Raw genomic sequence first — 19,393 nt, 5'->3', positions numbered from 1 at the left:
TACCATGGGATCACCACTCCACAGACCTCCTCTCTGACCCACCTCCAGATCTCAACTTCAAATGAATCCAAAGAACAGCCCTATAAGGGACTGAAAATACAAAGATAGAAAATGACCTTTGAGGACTTTATAAATTGACAACAGGAAGCTAGCAGAATGGAAAAGAATCACAAAGCTAGTCAGAGGAGGTGGGTTCAAATCCTACCCCAGCTAGTTACTACCCTGTGACTTTAGGCAAGTGATTTTTAATCTGTACATGTAAGGGCCACTGAACCATATGACTTCTACAGTCTCCTCCAGATCTACCTCTATGATTCAATGAACTGACTCCTCTCTTGGGATTTTCTTGCTTCTATTAGAAGGTAAGCTCCCAGAGGGGAAGCTACATGGGGCAGTAGAGTCAAGAAGACTCATCTACCTGAGTTCAAATCTGGCCTCAGACACTTACTGGCTGAGTGACCCTGGGCAAGTCACTAAACCCTGTTTGCCTCGGTTTCCTCATCTGTAAAATGAGCTGGAGAAGGAAATGGCAAAGCCCTCCAGTATCATTGCCAAGAAAATTCCAAATGGGGTCACAGAGAGTCAGCCACGACGGAAAAAACTCAACAATAACAGATCAGATTGGGGGCAGCTAGGTGGCGCAGTGGATGAGGCGCTGGCCCTGGATTCAGGAGGACCTGAGTTCAAATCAAGCCTCAGACACTTGACACATACTAGCTGTGTGACCTTGGGCAAGTCACTTAACCCCCATTGCCTCGCCAAAAAAATAAGTAACAGATCAGATGGCCTGAGCCAGTTCTAGAGCGATGATCCAATGGCCATTTAAATCCACACCAAAGGAGCCAGCCCACAAGCCAGACACTGAGCCACTGGAGATATGCAGAAAGGCAAAAACATGTTCCCCCATGTATACATTTGAATGGGAAAGACAGATGAAAATAACTAGGAACTTTGTTGCTGCTGCTGTTCACTGTTAGTTGTATTGGGCTCTTCCTGACCCCATTTGGGGTCAAAGATACTTCAGTGATTTGCCATTTTCTTCTCCAACTCATTTGACAGATGAGGAAACTGAGGCAAACAGGATTAGGTGACTTGCCCAGGGTCTCTGAGACTGGACTGAACTCTAGAGATGCAGGACAAGGAAAGCAACATTAACATTTCAACGGCACATTAAAAAGACAAAACTGTATGCCCCATCCCCAGAAGAAATCAAATCTAAATCACACGATCAAAGATTCAGAGATGGCAAGGAACCTTCCAAACCTGACCCCCTGAATTTTACAGATGGGGAAACTGAGGCCTGGTGAGAGGAAGCTGGCTTGCTGAGGGTCACAAACACAGCAAATAACAAAGCCAGGATTTTAACCGAGATTCCCTGACTCTAGAGCAGCACTCTTGTCACTGCGTGCTAATAATAATGTTATTCACATCCAACTTAAGCAAGATAATTACTCTGAAAGGAAAAAAAGGGCCCCCCCCCTTGACTATATAATCAGTCACTGCCTGCCAATCAGCCTGAGGAAGTAGGTACCTAGTCTTTTTCAGAGGGCGGAGGCTCTCAGACACACACTCACCTTGACATCACACAGGGGAAATGCTTGTCGGTGCAGCCCAATTTTCAATCACTTCCACCTAAAACTAGTCATTCCTCTTTAGCAAGCAGTCATTGAGCCGGCAGAACTGTTTGGAAATAGGAAGCCTGCAGCAGAGGGATAATCCCTGCTCCTTACTACGATATTCCCTGGGGTGTCGTGCCTCAACCCTGCCTGATTCTCCCAAGCTGGACTAGAAGGAGGAAGGGGGCCCAGGAACTCAAGAGCAAATGACAGGTTCACCACGTGTGGGAGGAGATGATTGTCGACTGTTTAGATAAACTCTAAATGCCACTGTGGCACAGCCTGGGTAGCAGGAAGCCTCAAATAACAAGGCATGGAACTCCAAGGTAGCCAGGTTATTTACCAGATAAATGGGAAGTGGGAGAAGAGAACACCAAACAACTGACATAGCTGGGGTGTACTCAGGCCCACTGGAACAATGGCTGGAAATCAGAGCTGCCTCGCAAGCAGCCCTCCCATGCCTAAAAGTCATCATCCTGATGCATGTTTATAAACTGGGGCATTTTCACACAGGGAAGTATGCACCAGCTTCCTGGATGTGTCACTTGGAAGGGTGCCTGAAATCTCTAGAAAGAATGACGTCCAACTCCAGGGAGGCCAGGGTGACGCACAGATACCGTCATTGACAGCAGTGGCATTCGCAGAATTTCAGGTCGCCAGCTTCCCCTTGTATCCATCCCTGGTCCCTTTCCTGGGGTCGGTGCTAGGCTTGTAAGAAGCACTTAATAAATGCTTTCTCTACTTAGTTATCATAGGGATGAACAGCAGGATCAGAATTAACCCATATTTATCAAGCACCTACTGTGTGCCAGGCATTTGTGCTAAGTGCTAGATTTGATAGGAAGGGACAAAATTCTGGATTCTCTCCCCCTTTCTTTTTTGATCTGCTTATTATTTTGTATATACCCTTCCAAAGAATGTAAGCTCCCTGAAGGCAGGGACAGTTGAAGTTTTTGTATCTTTAGCAGCTAAAACAGTGTCTGGCTTAGCTGGGGTAACTAGTCAACGTATGCTGATGGATTGATTTCTACTGTTGTTGTTGCGTCATTTTTAGTCCTGTCTGGCTCTTCATGACTCCATATGGGTTTCCTTAGCAAAGACACTGGAGTAGTTTGCCATTTTACAGATGAGGAAACTGAGGCAAATAGGGTGAAGTGACCTGCCCAAAGTCACACAGTTAATAAGTGTCCCAGGATGGATTTGAACTCAGGTCTTCCATTGCACCACATACCTGCCCAATTATAATTAAATATATTTATCATTTTTTAAAAAAATAAGCTCACTGGCTCCAGATTCAGAATGTTTTTCCATATGCACTTACTGCCCCTCCATTAGGCTGGAAGCTCTCTGCAAGTAGGGATTGTTTTATTCCTCAGTGCTTTACACATTTGAATAGATGCTTGCTGACTCATTAGACTACCGAGCCCATCCATAAGGTGGTTTAGGAAAGGTAACTCCATAAACCCTAAAATACTACTGGATAGGCCCTCAGAAAGACACATGGCTCAGCTGACCTGTGGTTTGCCCAATTGTCCCTCTTCTCCTCTTTGTTACAAGGGATGGCTCTCTGGAGAGAGAGATGAAAACATATGGAAATGATAGTGATGTAAAAATAAAACTAACAAAGGAAAATGTGCCATAAGTTTAAAGGCCATTATGCAAATGGGAGCGATTATTATGATTGCCCACTGGCCAAGCTGCTGTGCCTTGCAAGGAAGGGCACAAACAGTAGAGGGAACACCTGTGCACAGAAGATCTCAAGTGGGGCCCTAGAAAAGACCTTAGAAGAAACCCTCCAGCCCAGGGCTTCCTAACCTGAGCTCAGGAACTTTTTTCAAAAATATCTTGTTCATTGTAATTTAACAGAATTGTTTCCTTTTATAATTCTAGGTGTTTTATTTTATGCGTTAAGAAAATATGATTTTGGGGGCACCTAGGTGGCGCAGTGGATAAAGCACCAGCCCTGGACTCAGGAGGACCTGAGTTCAAATCCGGCTTCAGAGATTGACACTTACTAGCTGTGTGACCCTGGGCAAGTCACTTAACCCCCATTGCCCCACAAAAAAAAAAAGAAAGAAAAAAAGAAAATATGATTTGGAGAAGAAGTTTCACTGGCTATAGCAGAGTGGCTGGCCAAGGGCTCTTGAGAACACAAGGAAAGTTGCAAATTCTCTGATCTAGACTCACCAAGTAAAGGTAAGAAGAACTGAGTCCCAGAATAATGGGCCTGACATCAGATAGCTATCTAGGGTTCCGGATCTGAACTCCTGTCTTCCTGCCTTGTCCAATACTCTACTACTTCCTTTTACAGGTGGGGGAGTGTCTATGGGTTGGAAACACTGGCAATATTAACAATCCATCCATTAGTATATACAAACTCCTTTGTCCTCCCCCTTTTTTCTTTTTTTTTTGGGGGTGGAGAGAAATGAGGGTTAAGTGACTTGCCCAGGGTCGCACAGCTAGTGTCAAGATTTGAGGCAGAATTTGAACTCAGGTCCTCCTGGATCCAGAGCCAGTGCTGTTTCCACTGTGCCACCTAGCTGCCTCCTAATTATTTATATTTTAAAGTGCCTGTACACAGAAAGGAGGAATTCTAGTAGAACTAAAAGAAATGCATCAATTCATGCCCCTGGTCCTTGTAGTCATCAGAGAGATAACCCTCTCTTCCCCCCAAGCCTTGCTTTCATTTTTCTGTATTTTCTCATATATACTATATTTTCAAAAAGTTGCACCTCTGAGGCAGCTAGATGGCGCAGTGGATAGAGCACCAGCCCTGGAGTCAGGAGGACCTGAGTTCAAATCCGGCCTCAGACACTTAACACTTACTAGCTGTGTGACCCTGGGCAAGTCACTTAACCCCAACTGCCTCACTTTAAAAAAAAAGTTGCACCTCTGCTTCCTGCTCCATGCATAAAATACTTACAATTACTGAAGTAGTGACTAAGTATGTGATGGCAAAAATGTTACAGTTCCCCTAAATTGAGCTGCTTTAAGGGGGTGGGGGGGAGAGGAGAAAACACCACTTCAATCTCCACTTAGGCTTTCTTCAGGATTCCTGCTCTCTTACTGACCCACACTCTTGGCAGTATTTCCCCAAACAAGGCAGGTAATTCATCACCACATGCTAGACAGTTACAAGTACTAACAAGCTCGAGCCTTCCCATGGCTTCCTTCCAAGGTGCCAGCCCAGCAGTGGTTTGTCTTGTGATCTTAGTTGAGGCCACACCATTGTTGTGATAAAACATCGTGGTAGAACCGTTCTGAATGAGCCCAGAAAAGGTGTCTGCACCTGAGCCAGAGACAGAGGGACACAAGAGAGATAGGCTGAAGGTCCTAGACATTGGGCAACTAGGAATCTCAAGGGGCAGCAGCAACAAGAGAATCTGCAGAGGTGGAGTGGAAAAAACATGGCACTAGGAGTCAGAAGTACCTGGGTTCGAGTCCCAATTGACACTAAATAGCTGTGACCTTGAGCAGGTCACAGCTCTGGGCCTCAATTTCCTCATCTCCTAAAAAAATGGGGGGCAGCTAGGTGGCACAGTGGCTATAGCACTGGCCCTAAATTCAGGAGGACCTGAGTTCAAATCTGGCCTCAAACACTTGATACTTACTAGCTGTGTGACCCTGGGCAAGTCACTTAACCCCAACTGCCTCACTTTAAAAAAAAAATGGGTTGTAGGGGCAGCTAGGTGGCACAGTGAATAAAGCACTGGCCCTGGATTCAGGAGGACCTGAGTTCAAAAAAAAAGGTGGGGGGGTGAACCAGAACAATAATAATAGTTGGCATTTGTGTAATGCTCTGACATTTGCAGGACACTTTATGTGATTTGATTTGACAGAGGACCACAGAAGCCCCTTCCAGCTATTGAATCAGCTTTGTCACAGAACCCCTTTATATGCTAAAAAAAAAAATGAAGATTCCCAGAAAGTTTTGTTTTTGTTTACATAGTTATCTATTAAGGTTTACCATATTAGAAATTAAAAGGGGGCAGCTAGGTGGCACAGTGGATAAAGCACTGGCCCTGGATTCAGGAGGACCTGAGTTCAAATCTAGCCTCAGACACTTGACACTTACTAGCTGTGTGACCCTGGGCAAGTCATTTAAACTTCACTGCCGTGCCAAAAAAGAAAAGAAATTAAAAGGCCTTTGCATTATTGTGAAAAATAGTTTTGACCTTGCAAACCCCTGTCAGGGTCGAGGCCCCTCAGTGGTCCCTGAACCATTCTCTGTGTACCAATGGACTAAGTAATCTCTAAAGTCCCTTCTGCCTCTACCAATTTTGAGTCTGTAACAAATTTAGCCAGAAAGAGAGTGACATTGATCAATTAATATGAGAATAGCACCATAGCATGCAAGAGAGGGATGGATTTAAAGTCAGAAAATCTGAATGTAAAACGTAGCTCGGAATCAGTTCATCTCCCTGGGCCTCAGTCTCTTCGTCTGTAAAAGATGGATGATAGACATCGTTATGTGTTTTTTCTTTCTTTTTCTTTCTTTCTGCAGGGCAATTGGGGTTAAGTGACTTGCCCAGGGTCACACAGCTAGTAAGTGTTAAGTGTCTGAGGTCGGATTTGAACTCAGGTCCTCCTGAATCCAGGGTCAGCGCTCTATCCACTGCGCCACCTAGCTGCCCCGTATGTGTGTTTTTTAATACTGTGATTATGGGGCTCAGGGGAGATTGTGTCTATAAACTTCTCTGTAACTTCTTAAAAGAACTAAATACACGACATCATCATCGTCATTATTTTTATCGTAAGCTCTCAGATATGTGACCGACTCAAAACTTGTAGCAATGACCAGATACTACTGTAGCCTGAGCTGTTCCACATGAGCCAAGTACACCCTAAGACCTGACGCCTCTGCTGACCAATCTAGTCCAGGAGTGACAGCATCGGCTGCCTGAGAGGTACAGCATCAGGTCCCCATGACCATCCACAACTAGCTGGGGTGGAAACGGAACCCAAGATTTCCGAAGTCCAAATTCAACCCTCTTCTCCATTAAACTGGGAGCTGGAGGCTTAACAGAAGGTGGAATTTGTTTCAGACGCTTTCATTGCCAAGTCAGTTTCTAAATCAATTGCAAGGAAAACTAAATGTTCACTCTGTGACCTTAAAATGTGATCTATTCCAGAAACGTCGACACAGAACTCTGTGCTCCCTTTCCCATTCTGCCCAAAAAACTTGGGGGTTATCTTCCCCAAAAAAGGATAAACTGCAACTCCAAATGAATAGTTATCTCCTGGAGAAGAGAGATACAGAGTAATCCCTTAAGAGGGTTATGGTCAGAGGGCATTTTCCCACAGAAACAATGTAGCAAAGTGTCATTTGGTTCCCAGGCTAGCCCAGGGAAACCTTTTTTAACCTATGTAACAACAGTATTCTTTGGGAGATACCTTTTCCCACACCCACAGTGGCCCCAGCAGGGGGAGGGTAATATTTACCCTATAATAACACCCTACCTCCCAGGGCTGTTCTGAGAGGAAATGAGATAAGAGCAAAATAACTTTGAAAGCGAAAACCACTCTCTAAATGGAAGTTCTTATTCCCACATCAGCAGTGATTTCTGGCCAGCCTCTCTTGTGCCACAAGTTACAGGTTAGCTCTCATTCACCTAAAGGATGTAGCTAGTTATGATGATTGACTACAATGTCAAAACGTATGGTACCTACTCTGCTGGGCTATTGTGAAGAAAATTCTCTGTCAAGTTCAAGGTACTATATAAAAATTATGATAAACAGGATGCTATCAGAAAAACCTGGAATGACCCACGTGAACTGAAGCAGAGAGAAATGTACTATATACAAAATAACAGCATTAGTGTAAGATGATCTGCTGGGAAGCACGTGGTTATTTTCAGCAAGGCAATGATCCAATATAACTCTGAAGAACTTATGAAAATTGCAGTCCATCTACAGAGAAAGAACTGATGGTATCTGAAAACAGACTGAAACACTTTTGGGGGGGATAATTCCTTAATCTGAAGTTTTGTTTTTATCTGTTTTCTCTCACAACCTAGCTAATGTAGAATTGTTTTCCATGACTACTCATGTGAAATTTATATTGAATTGTTTGAGTTCACCGGAAGGAAGGAGAAGTTGGAACACAAAGTTTTAAAAAAATGATGTCAAAATGTAATTGGGGGGCAGCTAGATGGCGCAGTGGATAGAGCACTGGCCCTGAATTCAGGAGTACCTGAGCTCAAATCCGGCCTCAGACACTTAACACTTACTAGCTGTGTGACCCTGGGCAAGTCATTTAACCCCAATTGCCCCTCAAAAAAACAAAAAAAAAGAAAAAATGTAATTGGGAAATGTTTAACAAAATAAAGGGGCAGCTAGGTGGCACAGTGGATAAAGCTCCATCTCTGAATTCAGGAGGACCTGAATTCAAATCTGGCCTCAGACACTTGACACTTACTAGCTGTGTGACCCTGGGCAAGTCACTTAACCCCCAATGCCCCGCAAAAAAAAAATAATAATAATACAACATAAGGATGTAGCTATTTAATTTTTTTTGTGGGGGGCAATGAGGGTTAAGTCACTTGCCCAAGGTCACACAGATAGTGTCAAGTGTCTGAGGCCACATTTGAACTCAGGTCCTCCTGAATCCAGGGCCGGTGTTTTATCCACTGTGCCACCTAGCTGCCCTAACTATTTAATTCTAAAGAGAATTCTCAAAACAAAAATCCAACCTCACTGGCTAAAAGTTTATCTCAAATGAAGTCACATGGCTACAAATGACCTGAGTCAAAAGACCAAGAAATTCTCAATTTAATTTTGAGACTATCTATGGCAAGAAGACTCCAAATTGGAATTGTCCTGACATCAATTCACAAGCTCAAAGACACAGACAAAAAATAAAACAATCCCTGCCCTCATGTCAGTTACATGCCATGAGAGAAAACATGGACAAATCAATCAACTGAATAGTGTGTGAAACACCTACTATGTGCAGACTGCTGGGTGTTGGGGAGAACCTACTATGTGCAGGCTGGGTGTTGGGGACTGCCAAATGAGGCAGTCCCTGCCTTCAGGGAGCCTACAGTCTATAAGGGGAGACAGACAGCACATACATATTAATCAATCAGTGCTAGGGAGGCAAAGAAAAAGAAAAAATTAGTGCCTGCCCTCAAGGAACTTACACTGTACTATGGAGAAATAACTCATACACAGGTTATTAATTTCAACAGGAAAAGGACATTAACTAAAAAGAAACACAGGAAGCCCTCTGTGAATATCTGTCATCCAGTTCTGTTCCCTTGTAGCATTTCAAAAGGTCAGGTGAATTATAAAACAAGGTTAATGATTCAGAGGCCAAGGAGTCCAATGCTGTGATTCCTTCCTCCCTCCCTCCACCCATCCACTCCCCTTCAGGTGATAGGGCCCCGACTACTTTTTAAATGCTCAGATAAAACTCATGATCACATTTCCATTAAGTGCTCTGGTATGAGGGGGATGTCTACCATAACAGTAATTCTGTGCCTGGCCCACAACCTAGATACTCAATAAAAGATTGGTAATTGACTGAATGCTCACATCTCAAGGAAAACATAACCATGCCACCGCCCCCCTAGCTGGTGACATTTGGGGAAAACAACGCGGCCCCCCCCCCCCCACAGGAAGGAAAGATCTGAAATCTTAGTCTCTATAAAAGTCCCAGTGTGGAACCTCCATCCACTGGAGCAGATCAGCCACTCCCTGATAACTTTCCACCCTTAAAAAGATACCTAGGGACACAAAGACTTTAAGTGACTTGATCACATGGTTAAGTGTTCTATATCAATTATCTTCTCATTGGAACCTCAAAACAGCCAGGTCATTGAGGAAGGTTGGTTTTATGTTTTTGTCTTTGTAGCTACATCCCCTGTCATACAGTAGGTACTTGATAAATGTGTATGAACGCTTGTTGACTGAGTATCTGATTAATTGTTCACATCCACACACAGTTTTCAACTCCTTTTATTTGTGGTCTTCCACTTTTAGAATGGAAGCTCCTTGAAGGCAGGGACTGGATTTGTTTGCATTTGTGTTGTGAGTTTAGTACAGTGTCTGACACATAATATAATAACAATAATAACTCGCTAACATTTACATAGCATTTACTATGTGCCAGGCACTATGCTAAGCGCTTTACAATTATTATCTCATTTGATCCTCACAATTTTGGGAGAGAGAGCAACTAGGTGGTGAAGTGAATAGAGCACCAGCCCTGGGGTCCAGAGGACTTGAATTCAAATTCAGCCTCAGACACTTATTAGCTGTGTGACCCTGGGCAAGTCACTTAACCCCATTTGCCTCCCCCCAAAAATAAAACAAACCTGGGAGGTAGGTGCTCTTATTTTACAAATGAAGAAACTGAGGCAGACAAATGTGAAGTGACTTGCCCAGGGTCACACAGCTACTAAGTTTCTGAGGCTGGATTTGAACTCAGGAGTCTTCCTGACTCCAAGGCCCAACACTCCATCCACTGGCACCACCTAGCTTACAATCAAATACACAGGACTGCAAAGGAAAACAAAGGTTAATGAAATGAAGATGTTCTTCCTGACTCCAGGCTCAGCTCATCCACTATAACCACCAAGTGAAAGTAGAATCTGAATGCGGGTTCTAGGCCTGCAAGGTTTATCACTTGTTCTAGACCACACTGGTCCTTGACTCCAAATCGGGGGAACTCCTTCCACTACATCCAAGGACTGAATCCTCCTCCCGTAGACGAGACTTCTAAAGCACCATGACTCAGCACTGTATAAAAAGCAGGAAACAGAGCCCTTCTCCCCACCTTTTTTTTAAACCTGTCACTTGGAATCCCTGATGAGAGAAGCCAAACCAATCCAGTGTCAGGTTTACTAATGGGCCTGGTGACCATGGATCATTTCAAGCCTGGGCTGCCATTCCTGAGAGTCTTGTAATCTCTCTCCTAAACCATCACCCCAACCACAAACACCTACCACCACATAGTTATCTCACAATCAATAGGCATTTAAGTTGCCAAGGAAAAAAAGACAATAAGAAGACTACCTTCCAGGACTAAAAGGACTTTGAAAATAAGAGCAAGATGAGATTTTGTAATCTGGGCGTCCTCACCTCTTGTGCAGTAACAAGGGAGGCCAAGGAGTACAAAGGGGAGGGCAGGAGTTGCAATGGGAGCCCCTGGGTTTGATTCCGCTTTGCCAATTACTAGCTGTGGGATTTAGGGGACCAGAGAGGCCTCCAGTAATGATTTCCTATTTATCCCATACGTAGCTCGCTTTGTATGTATGTATGTGTCTGCATGTTGTCTTCCACATTAGATTGTTAGCTCCTTACGAGCAGGGACTATTTTTTGTTTTGCCTCTTTTTGTATCCCCAACACTTAAGACAGTGCCTGGCCCATCGTAGGCATTTAATAACTGTTTATTAATGGATCAGATCATTCTCTGAAGTCTATTACATCAAAGTGTGTCCCAAATATCTTCTATTTAAGACATAGAGTCTTGGCTTCTGATTGAAAAGTTGAGCATAGAACTGTGGCCGCATTTCACAAACATCAGCTGAAGGAAATGGGGGTATTATGTCTGGAAGATTGGGGGTGGTTGATGTGCTACATAAAGCCAAACATTTGAAAGACTGCCCTACACAAGAGGTATGAGATTTGTTCAGGCAAGGAATAAGTGAGGCGGCCTTAATCAAGCTTTAATTTGTGCCAGGCACTAGGCTAACCTCTAGAAATACGAGACCAGACCAAACAAAGCACAGACAGACCACATCACAGCCTTCAGGATCTTACATTCCAGAGCATACCTATGAGGGGTGCAGGGGCCAGGCAGGGGTATTCTGGCTTGAAAGTTGTGAGGACGACGGCAGAACTCTGGGGAGACCAACCCCCTTTCTAGTGGCAATGGCAGAGTTTTGGTTGTGTGTTTCAGAGAGACCTAGCCTTGAATCCCTGAAATCCTGGGTTCAAAGTCTCACTCCTGACTGCGCAAGTTCCTTGACCTCTAATGGGTTCCTTGAGAGCAGGAATGAACGGGTTTCTTTGTTTCTGCATGCACTTAGCCCTGTGCCTGACATATTTCTTTGTTGTTCAGTCATTTTTGTAACTTCTTTTGGGCTTCTCTTAGCAAAGATACTGGAGTGGTTTGCCATGTCTTTCTCCAGCTCATTTTACAGATGAGGAAACTGAGGCAAACAGGGTGAAGGGACTTGCGCAGGGTCACACACCCAGTAAGGGTCTAGGCCTGATTTGAACTCGGGAAGACTACAGGCCAGCCCAGCACTCTATCCACTATGGTGCCACCGAGCTGGACTGGGGCAAGTTACAAGGAAGCAAATTTCAGGCTCACATCAGGAAGGATTTCCTACCCGTTGGAGCTGTCCAAAATTAGGGAACGTGGCCTTGGAGGGACCTATCCATTATGAGGCCTTGGAGGGACCTATCCATTATGAGAGCTACCAAACACAGGTCCATTTACTAAGAGGAATTCTGTCCAGATTAGAAAAAGATCCCTTTCAACCCCAAGATTCATGGCAGTTAAAAAGAAAGGGAAGGGGGCAGCTAGATGGCGCAGTGGATAGAGCACCGGCCCTGGATTCAGAAGTACCTGAGTTCAAATCCGGCCTCAGACACTTAACACTTACTAGCTGTGTGACCCTGGGCAAGTCACTTAACCCCAATTGCCCCGCAAAAAAAAAAAAAAAAAAAGAAAGGGAAGGGGCAGCTAGGTGGTGTAGTCGATAAGGCACCGGCCCTGGATTCAGGAGTACCTGAGTTCAAATCCGGCCTCAGACACTTAACTAGCTGTGTGACCCTGGGCAAGTCACTTAACGCTCATTGCCCCGCAAAAAAAAGAAAGAAAGAAAGGAAAAAAAACCAATGTGAGGTCTCAGGACTATGGACTCCAGGCCTGTCCTTTGAGAATCCATATTCAAATCCCAGCTCTGAGAGAACGAGCCTCCTCACTTGTAAGGGCTGGCCTCAGTCTTCTCTAAAACTCCTTCCATAAATTAATGAGTTAAAATACAATGTTAAAAAGCCTCCTTCTGCTCTAAAATCTCTGATCCAACCATTCTAGCCGTTTGGACCCTCGACTCTGCATTCTGTTAGACCTCAGACTTGTCACTACACCCCAGCCAATCTTATTAACAATCCACTTTATAGCAGATACTTTCTTTAAGAAAGCCAGTGGGGGGGCAGCTAGGTGGCGCAGTGGATAGAGCACGGGGAGGACCTGAGTTCAAATCTGACCTCAGACACTTAACACTTACTAGCTATGTGACCCTGGGCAAGTCACTTAACCCCAACTGCCTCACTAAAAAAAAAAAAAAAAGAAAGAAAGGCAGTGGGGTACAGCCTCAGAATCAAAAAGGCCTGTGTTCCAGTCCTGCCTTTGATACCTAACTGTCTGGGCAAGTCACTTCACCTCTTAAGCTGCCCCCTGGCAACCTGGAGAATGTAAACTGTAGAGAAGGTACCAACCTACGTTAGTAAAAAGAGTTCCTTCTATCAGTGAAATCTCAGATCCATTCCCTGTCCCTTTTCCTATAACTGCTTTCTTCGAACCAAGATGCCTCTGTGACCTTATCCATTTTTTTTTTCCCATGGGGCAATGATGGTTAAGTAAGCTAGTAAGTGCCCAGTGTCTGAGGCCGGATTAACTACTTTCTTTTAGTCCACTTTTCCGGAAAAGATTTGGCCCTGATTAGGGCCAAAAGCAACCTGGAAAGTCTTTACAGACCACTCATAATCTCCTTGTAAGGCTGGGTGGTGAAGTGGATAGAGCACTGGGCTTGAAATCAGGAAGACTCATCTTCATGAGTTCAAATCCTGCCTCAGACACTTAATAGTTGTGTGACCCAGGGCAAGTCACTTCACCCTGTTTGCCTCAGTTTCCTCATCTGTAAAATGAGCAGGAGAAAGAAATGGCCAACCACTCCAGTAGCTTTGCCAAGAAAACCCCAAATGGGCTCACAAAAGGTTCCTTCCAGCTCTAGGAGGCTTAAATATACACATACATAGTTTTATATACATACATATACACATACAACAAAAGCAATTCCCTCAATCTTATCTCTCCTTTGATTTTTTTTTTTGGAGGTGGGGGGAGGACATACTTTTGACCTTAAAATTAGCAGCTCACTCTTTAATTTACTCTTTTTATTTGAAAATAACAAAAGCAAAAACCATACCTAGTTGGGGGGGGGGAGCCTTTTCATTGGGGTTTAATGAATCAGTGGGAGTGTTAATCTGCTCGCACCAACTAAGTGCTTACTGCCTGCCAAGCACTGTGCTAAGGGTGAACAAGTTATGCCAGAAACATCCCTGGACTTTGGGTCCTCCATAGCTTGAGGGTGATTTATTATTGCCTGTGTGATTTGAGGCCCCATCACTTCACCACCCATCCTGTGTCTCAGGCTTCCAGATCTGCAAAAGGAGATCTCCTGGTCTGTCGCCCTCGAGACCCATGTCCAGCTCTAAATTCTATGCTCAGTGATTCCAAGGAGTTTAAATGGCTCAAATGAACCTGGTTCCCACGCTCTTAAGTCAGTGTGACTTCCTACTGATGTTCTGAATCAAACAGGAGATGAAAAGAATTCTAGGCAGATCAAAAGCAAGTCTTGACTTCATACACAAACATTTAAGACCAAGCTAAGGATGATTATTCGATTAATCAGAGGATTAGAAGTTTTACTGGAGAGGAAAGCGGGGTCCAGAAGTTAAATGATTTGTGTGGGCAGGCAGCAGGATCCAAACCCAGACCTTCTGGACTTGAGGTCTACCACAATCTACTACCCCATGTGTCTCAAAAGGGAAGGGAAAATCCATTGGTCTGTGGCAAAAAGCCCTATGGTCAAGAAAAAAGGATTAAGAAGACAAAGGATGCTTGATTTAGAGCAGGAACGTTCTTGAGCAGTGGCTGGTCCTTCCAGCCTCCTTAGTTTTCCGGATCAGCACATTAAGGCCCATTGTTGTTCATCCTTCATTCAGGAAAAGTTTAAGAGACTGCCCAGGGCCACACCAGTAGTGACAGAGATGGGATCCAAGCCCCAAATCAGCAGTTTCCACAATCCCACATACTTCCCATCCCTTAAAACAGTTACAGAAATAACAGTATTAATAGAGAAAAATACATAGACATTTTAGACAGGTACACAGGGCTTGCTGTGAGGGTTCAGGGGGAAAACATCATGATGTCCAACAACTTAAGCCAATAAGCACTATCATACAGCCAGTCGGACAACAAGCATTTATTACCCCCTTAAAATGTTCAGGGTCCTGTGCTAAGCAATAGGGACAGAAAGAGAGGACTCACTCACGAGTTGCTAAATATATAATCCTATACAAGCACAGTAAGGAAGCAGACCCTGCCCCTCAGGCATTCTACTCTAATATAGATCTAATTCATAGGTTAGAGCCTATGGGACCTCAGAGGTCATCTGGCCCAACTCCCTTACTGTCCAGATTATTTTATAGGAAACTAGGGCACACAGAAGGAAGTAACTTAGATAAGGGGATCAGACACTCATAACTTGTAAAGAGGATCATATGCTCCTAGACAGAGCTAGAAGGAACCTCATAGGCCATCCCATCTAAGCCCAAGGAAACTGAGGTTCAGAGAGGTTAAGGGACCTAAAATTACAAAAGCAGTAAGCACTGGTGGTAAAATTTGAACCCAAGTCCTCTGACTACAATTTATCACGCTCCCTTCCTCCTTGGTCCCATGTTATACCGGTGATTCTTGGGGTTACTGAAAACCCTTCTGTCCCTTACTGTAGAACCCTGGACAAAGCTGGGAAGGACTTCTGAGTTCATCTAGCTCAGGAATTCTTAACCGGAGGTATATGAGCAGATTTGTTTCATTTCTAATTCTATGCATTTTATTTTATGTATTTTTTTAATCCCTTTCCTGAGAGGGGGTCCGTGACTAAAAACCAAACAGGAAAAAAAAAGGATAAAAAAAAAACCAACCTCCTGATCTGGTGCAATCCTCTCATCTTACAGATTTTAAGGAGGCTGAGCCCAGGCCCAGAAAAGTTGAGTAAATTGTTCCAGGTCACAGAGAGTAATTTACTGGAGTGGTATTTTGAGCATGACCCCCTGAATCCAAAGCTAGGATTTTCCATAGTGTCTTAACTCTTTCCTAACCCACTTGCCAGTCGACTCCCAGTTCTAGGCTCATTCCTTTGTTCTGGGTCTCTAAAAAAAGTACAAGTGTCCCTCTCAGTTTGGGGTGGTGGTGGTTTTTTTTTTTTCCTTTTTTCTAAGCCCAGAGATCTTAGGCTGCAAAATGAAACCTGTACCTGTTAGCTGAAAGGTTTAACCCTGTGAGTCTTGGTGCTCCCCGCCGGCAAAGGGGCCAGTCCGAGGGAAATTTTAGTAGTTAAAGCTACTTGGGGTGTAGGGTTGCTTCTTCCCCTACAGAACTAGGGACACCTGGCTTCTCTTTAAAGCAGCTTTGCCTGGCCACTAACTTCAAGATTTACTGGAGCCCTGAATGAACGGACATGGACATTAAATATTAGCACCAAAGCCACCTCCTCCCCCACCCCCTTCCCATCCGCTCCTCTGAGCTGTAGGAAAGGGGCAGCCATAATCCTGGGAACATCTAAACCTTAAAATGCTGGGTTTAGAAGCTCCCTAAATTGCATGCTCCAAGGGATCCAGTAAAAAAAAAAAAAACACTCCACCACATGAGTTTATTCTTTAAATCCAGAAATGGGGGAGGGGTGCAGTCCTGGCCAGGAGGCGGGAAAAGACTAAAGTCTAACCTCCTTAGATCTCTTCCTCTTCCCTCACCAGGCACCCCAGCATCCCCACCCCACGGCTTGACTGCTCTACTCACCTCACTTTTTGTAGCAGGGGGATTGCAGCTATCTGCCATGCCCCCACGCAGATTATTTCTTCCTCCTCGGCTACCACCAGCTCCCTCCCGGCAGGCTCTGGGCTACCGAGGGGCCTGATGGGAAACTGATTTCTTCAAAGGGCTTTGCAGTTTTCCCCCATCACCCGGCTCAAGGCTGGTCCCGCCCTACCCAAGGCCTTTGGGGCCAGGATTTTTTTTTAAATCGAAAAGAAAATTCTCAGCCCTTAGCTTTAACAGATGGGTTTCAGACCACTGAATGTTTAACTGTGTGAACAAATCCATGTTTCCTGATTTTCATTTCCACTGCTTTCTTTCTATTACCCCCACCTCCTTAATCCTTGATACAAAGTCACGTTTCCTGAACGAAACTGGAAGTTCACATTTATGGAGCAGGGAAATTACTATATTTTGCTGCAAGCCATAGGGAAAAAAATTAAGCTTATTTTTAAAAAATGAAAGTCTTTTTACATCCTCATTTCAGAAGAGGGAGGGAAGTCTAGCAGCCCAATCAGCTGACTGACAGTTTTTAGGCACACATTTTTCGGTACAAGCATCAAGAGAACCTGTCTTGGTAGACAAACGTCTCCAAGAGGGAGGTTTGTTTCCTGAGTGAAATTCACTCAAATCTGACCCAGGCACAGCTGACAAAGGGGGTGGGGCTGGGTTCAGGTGGCCGGACTCCGGGTTTCCTACCTTCAGCTGTCCATAGAGACTCTTACGGTTCCGGGTTCACCAGCCAGGAGGGCTGTTGTCTGGGTGAGGTTAATTCCACCTCAGCTCCTTGGAGGATCGGACCATCTCCTAGCGCAGAAAAGTCAGAAAGCCAGAAGTTCCGTGGCTTTCCTTTAAGAAGCCAGCAAGCAGGCCAGGGGGAGGGGCTTGGGTCTATAGTGACTCTCCTTCCCTCCTCCGTGGGTGACCTTCCGTAACATAACCCAGGGATTTATAACACAGCAATGCCTGGGGTTATAGGATACCGGTGACTCAGGCAGCTAGTAAACGTGAATTTCAACCTTTGTGCCAAAAGCTCCCTTAACCCTTCCCCCTAATAAACCCCCGCCCCAGGACTGAGACCAAGATTTCTGAGCAGTTAAACATTAAGTGTCAGAAGGCAGGAGGGAAAGATAGCAGAGTTCTGATCATGGGCTGAGACCATCCAAAGTTTTAAATTGGGAAGAAATTCATTTTCCTTTCTGAGTTCTGTCTCCATACCCCAAATACCATTCAACAAAACCTAGGAATAAGAAACTTGAGCGTCCGCTATCAAAGTGTTCCTGACCTAGAACAGAGGTGGGACTTTGGACTTTGTGGCAAAAGCAGAAATCTGATGAAGGGTGTTCCTTTGAAACATGAAACCACATGTTAAATAAAGAATACTTCATACCTTCAGGGCACTTCCATCTCAGGAATTTAATAATAATAATAATAATAGTATTTACATAGTGAGTAAGCATTTTCCTTACAAGCGGTCCCATTCTACAGAAAGGAAAGCTGAGGTTCTGATAGGGTAAGCAACTGCCTCAAATACCTTGAAATGGAAGATCCCAAATTTAGAGCCGGAAAGGGCCAAAAAGGTCATTCGGACCAACCTCATCCTTTTACAGATGTGGAAACTGAGGCTGATTGGTGAGGCAACCTACTAGTGGGCAAGGACTGGAACCCGGGGCCTCCAGCTCCGATCTCAGCACCCATTCATCCTCAAGGTTCTCAGGTGAGAACAAAAGGACCGAACAGCCCCTTCCTTGCCCGGAGAGGCTCTTGGGTCACCTAGCCGTCGTGCCACTTTCGAATGAGACGGTAACTACTAATCCTGCTTTACAGACGGGTAAACTCCAATGGGGCCATCCACCCTGAATCAAAGCAAACGACAGATTGCTCTAAGGAATGCCTTAAAATCAGTCTCTAAACACAAAGTCAACAACCTATGGGAGTCATCCTAGACCAGTCCAGAGATTTGTCACCAGCCAGTTGGCGTAACAATATAATTTAGATAAAAAACCCGTATGTGCTGGATCTCCCTTAAACCTCACAACAGCCCTAAGAAGGAGGTGCTATTATTATCCAGATGAGGAAAGAGGAAGCCAGGAGTCCCACACAGCGCCAAGATTCAAACGCAGCTCTTTCTGGATGTCCTATTCAATCCACGGTCTCCAACACAGGAGAAGGGGGGAGGCCCCCTTCAGACACACTCCCAAGAGAAGGGGGCGGTTATTTCATCCGTGTCTTACCCTCTCACACTGTACCATGGCTCCAACAGGTGGGCAACACTGTGTGAACAGTATCTCCCCCCAGTCCAAGCACGGCTGGCCAACTCTCCTCCTACCTAACCCAGAGTATGCTTAGGCTTAGCCTTGAGTCGTGTCAAGCAACCCCATCCAAGACAAGACGTGGGTGAGAGACCAGGTCAGAAGACCCTACATGGCAGTGCTCAGAGAGGGGGAAGAAGAAGGCGGGCAAGGTCTTACCCTTACAGGGGTGCGATCAGCCTGTCTCTTCATCCGAGGTCCTGGGTTTCCACTCTCCCCAGGCCGGTCTAACTGCAGCAAGTTTCCCCGAGTAACTTTAAGCTTCCAGAAACCACTCCCTCCTTTTCTCTACTGGCAAAAAGCCAGTGTCAGAATGACAAAGCAGAAAATTTAGCCTTCTCATATACAAAGCAGGCTGATCGCCTGGAATCTCGTGAATATGCGAGAGAGCCTGAAATCTGCTGGGGGGGGGGGGGCCATACGCACACACAACCTCCCCCCCCCCCGCCTCTGCCCCCCAACTCCCCCTACAAAGACCCCTTCCCCAAAGTAGGGGAGAGGGACCCAGGACCAACACCAACACCAACAGAGCTAGATCATGCCCTTAGGCACAGTTCTCTAGTCAGTTTTTTTAGGCAATTCAGGGTTCCCCCCTGGGGAACGGGGTGGGGGGTGGTGGGACTGAGAGCTA

The 19,393-nt window shown here is 45.0% G+C and overlaps 1 protein-coding gene across 4 annotated transcripts in view; it reads right to left on the bottom strand.

Moving 5' to 3' along the window:
• Positions 1-19,050, bottom strand: part of TXNRD1 (thioredoxin reductase 1) — a 67,346-nt gene extending 48,296 nt beyond the window's left edge. The window contains exons 1-2 of one of the 4 annotated variants that reach the window (XM_043967220.1): positions 18,922-18,971; positions 17,150-17,257 (exon numbers count right to left, since the gene is read on the bottom strand). Coding sequence is in view for 2 of the 4 variants with exons in the window: in XM_043967217.1 (XP_043823152.1) it covers positions 16,436-16,474 (39 nt within the window). In the remaining 2 variants the exon portion in view is untranslated. Of the gene's footprint in view, positions 1-16,435; positions 16,548-17,149; positions 17,355-18,921 lie in introns of those variants that run through there. The other 3 variants (XM_043967218.1, XM_043967219.1, XM_043967217.1) reach the window with 3 other exon arrangements.
• Positions 19,051-19,393: the final 343 nt, after the last annotated feature.

This window comes from Dromiciops gliroides, chromosome 5 (genome assembly GCF_019393635.1).
Source record: "Dromiciops gliroides isolate mDroGli1 chromosome 5, mDroGli1.pri, whole genome shotgun sequence".
NCBI lineage: Eukaryota > Metazoa > Chordata > Mammalia > Microbiotheria > Microbiotheriidae > Dromiciops > Dromiciops gliroides.
The sequence above is the reverse complement of the archived record's forward strand: the minus strand, read 5'-3'. Positions and strand labels throughout refer to the sequence as shown.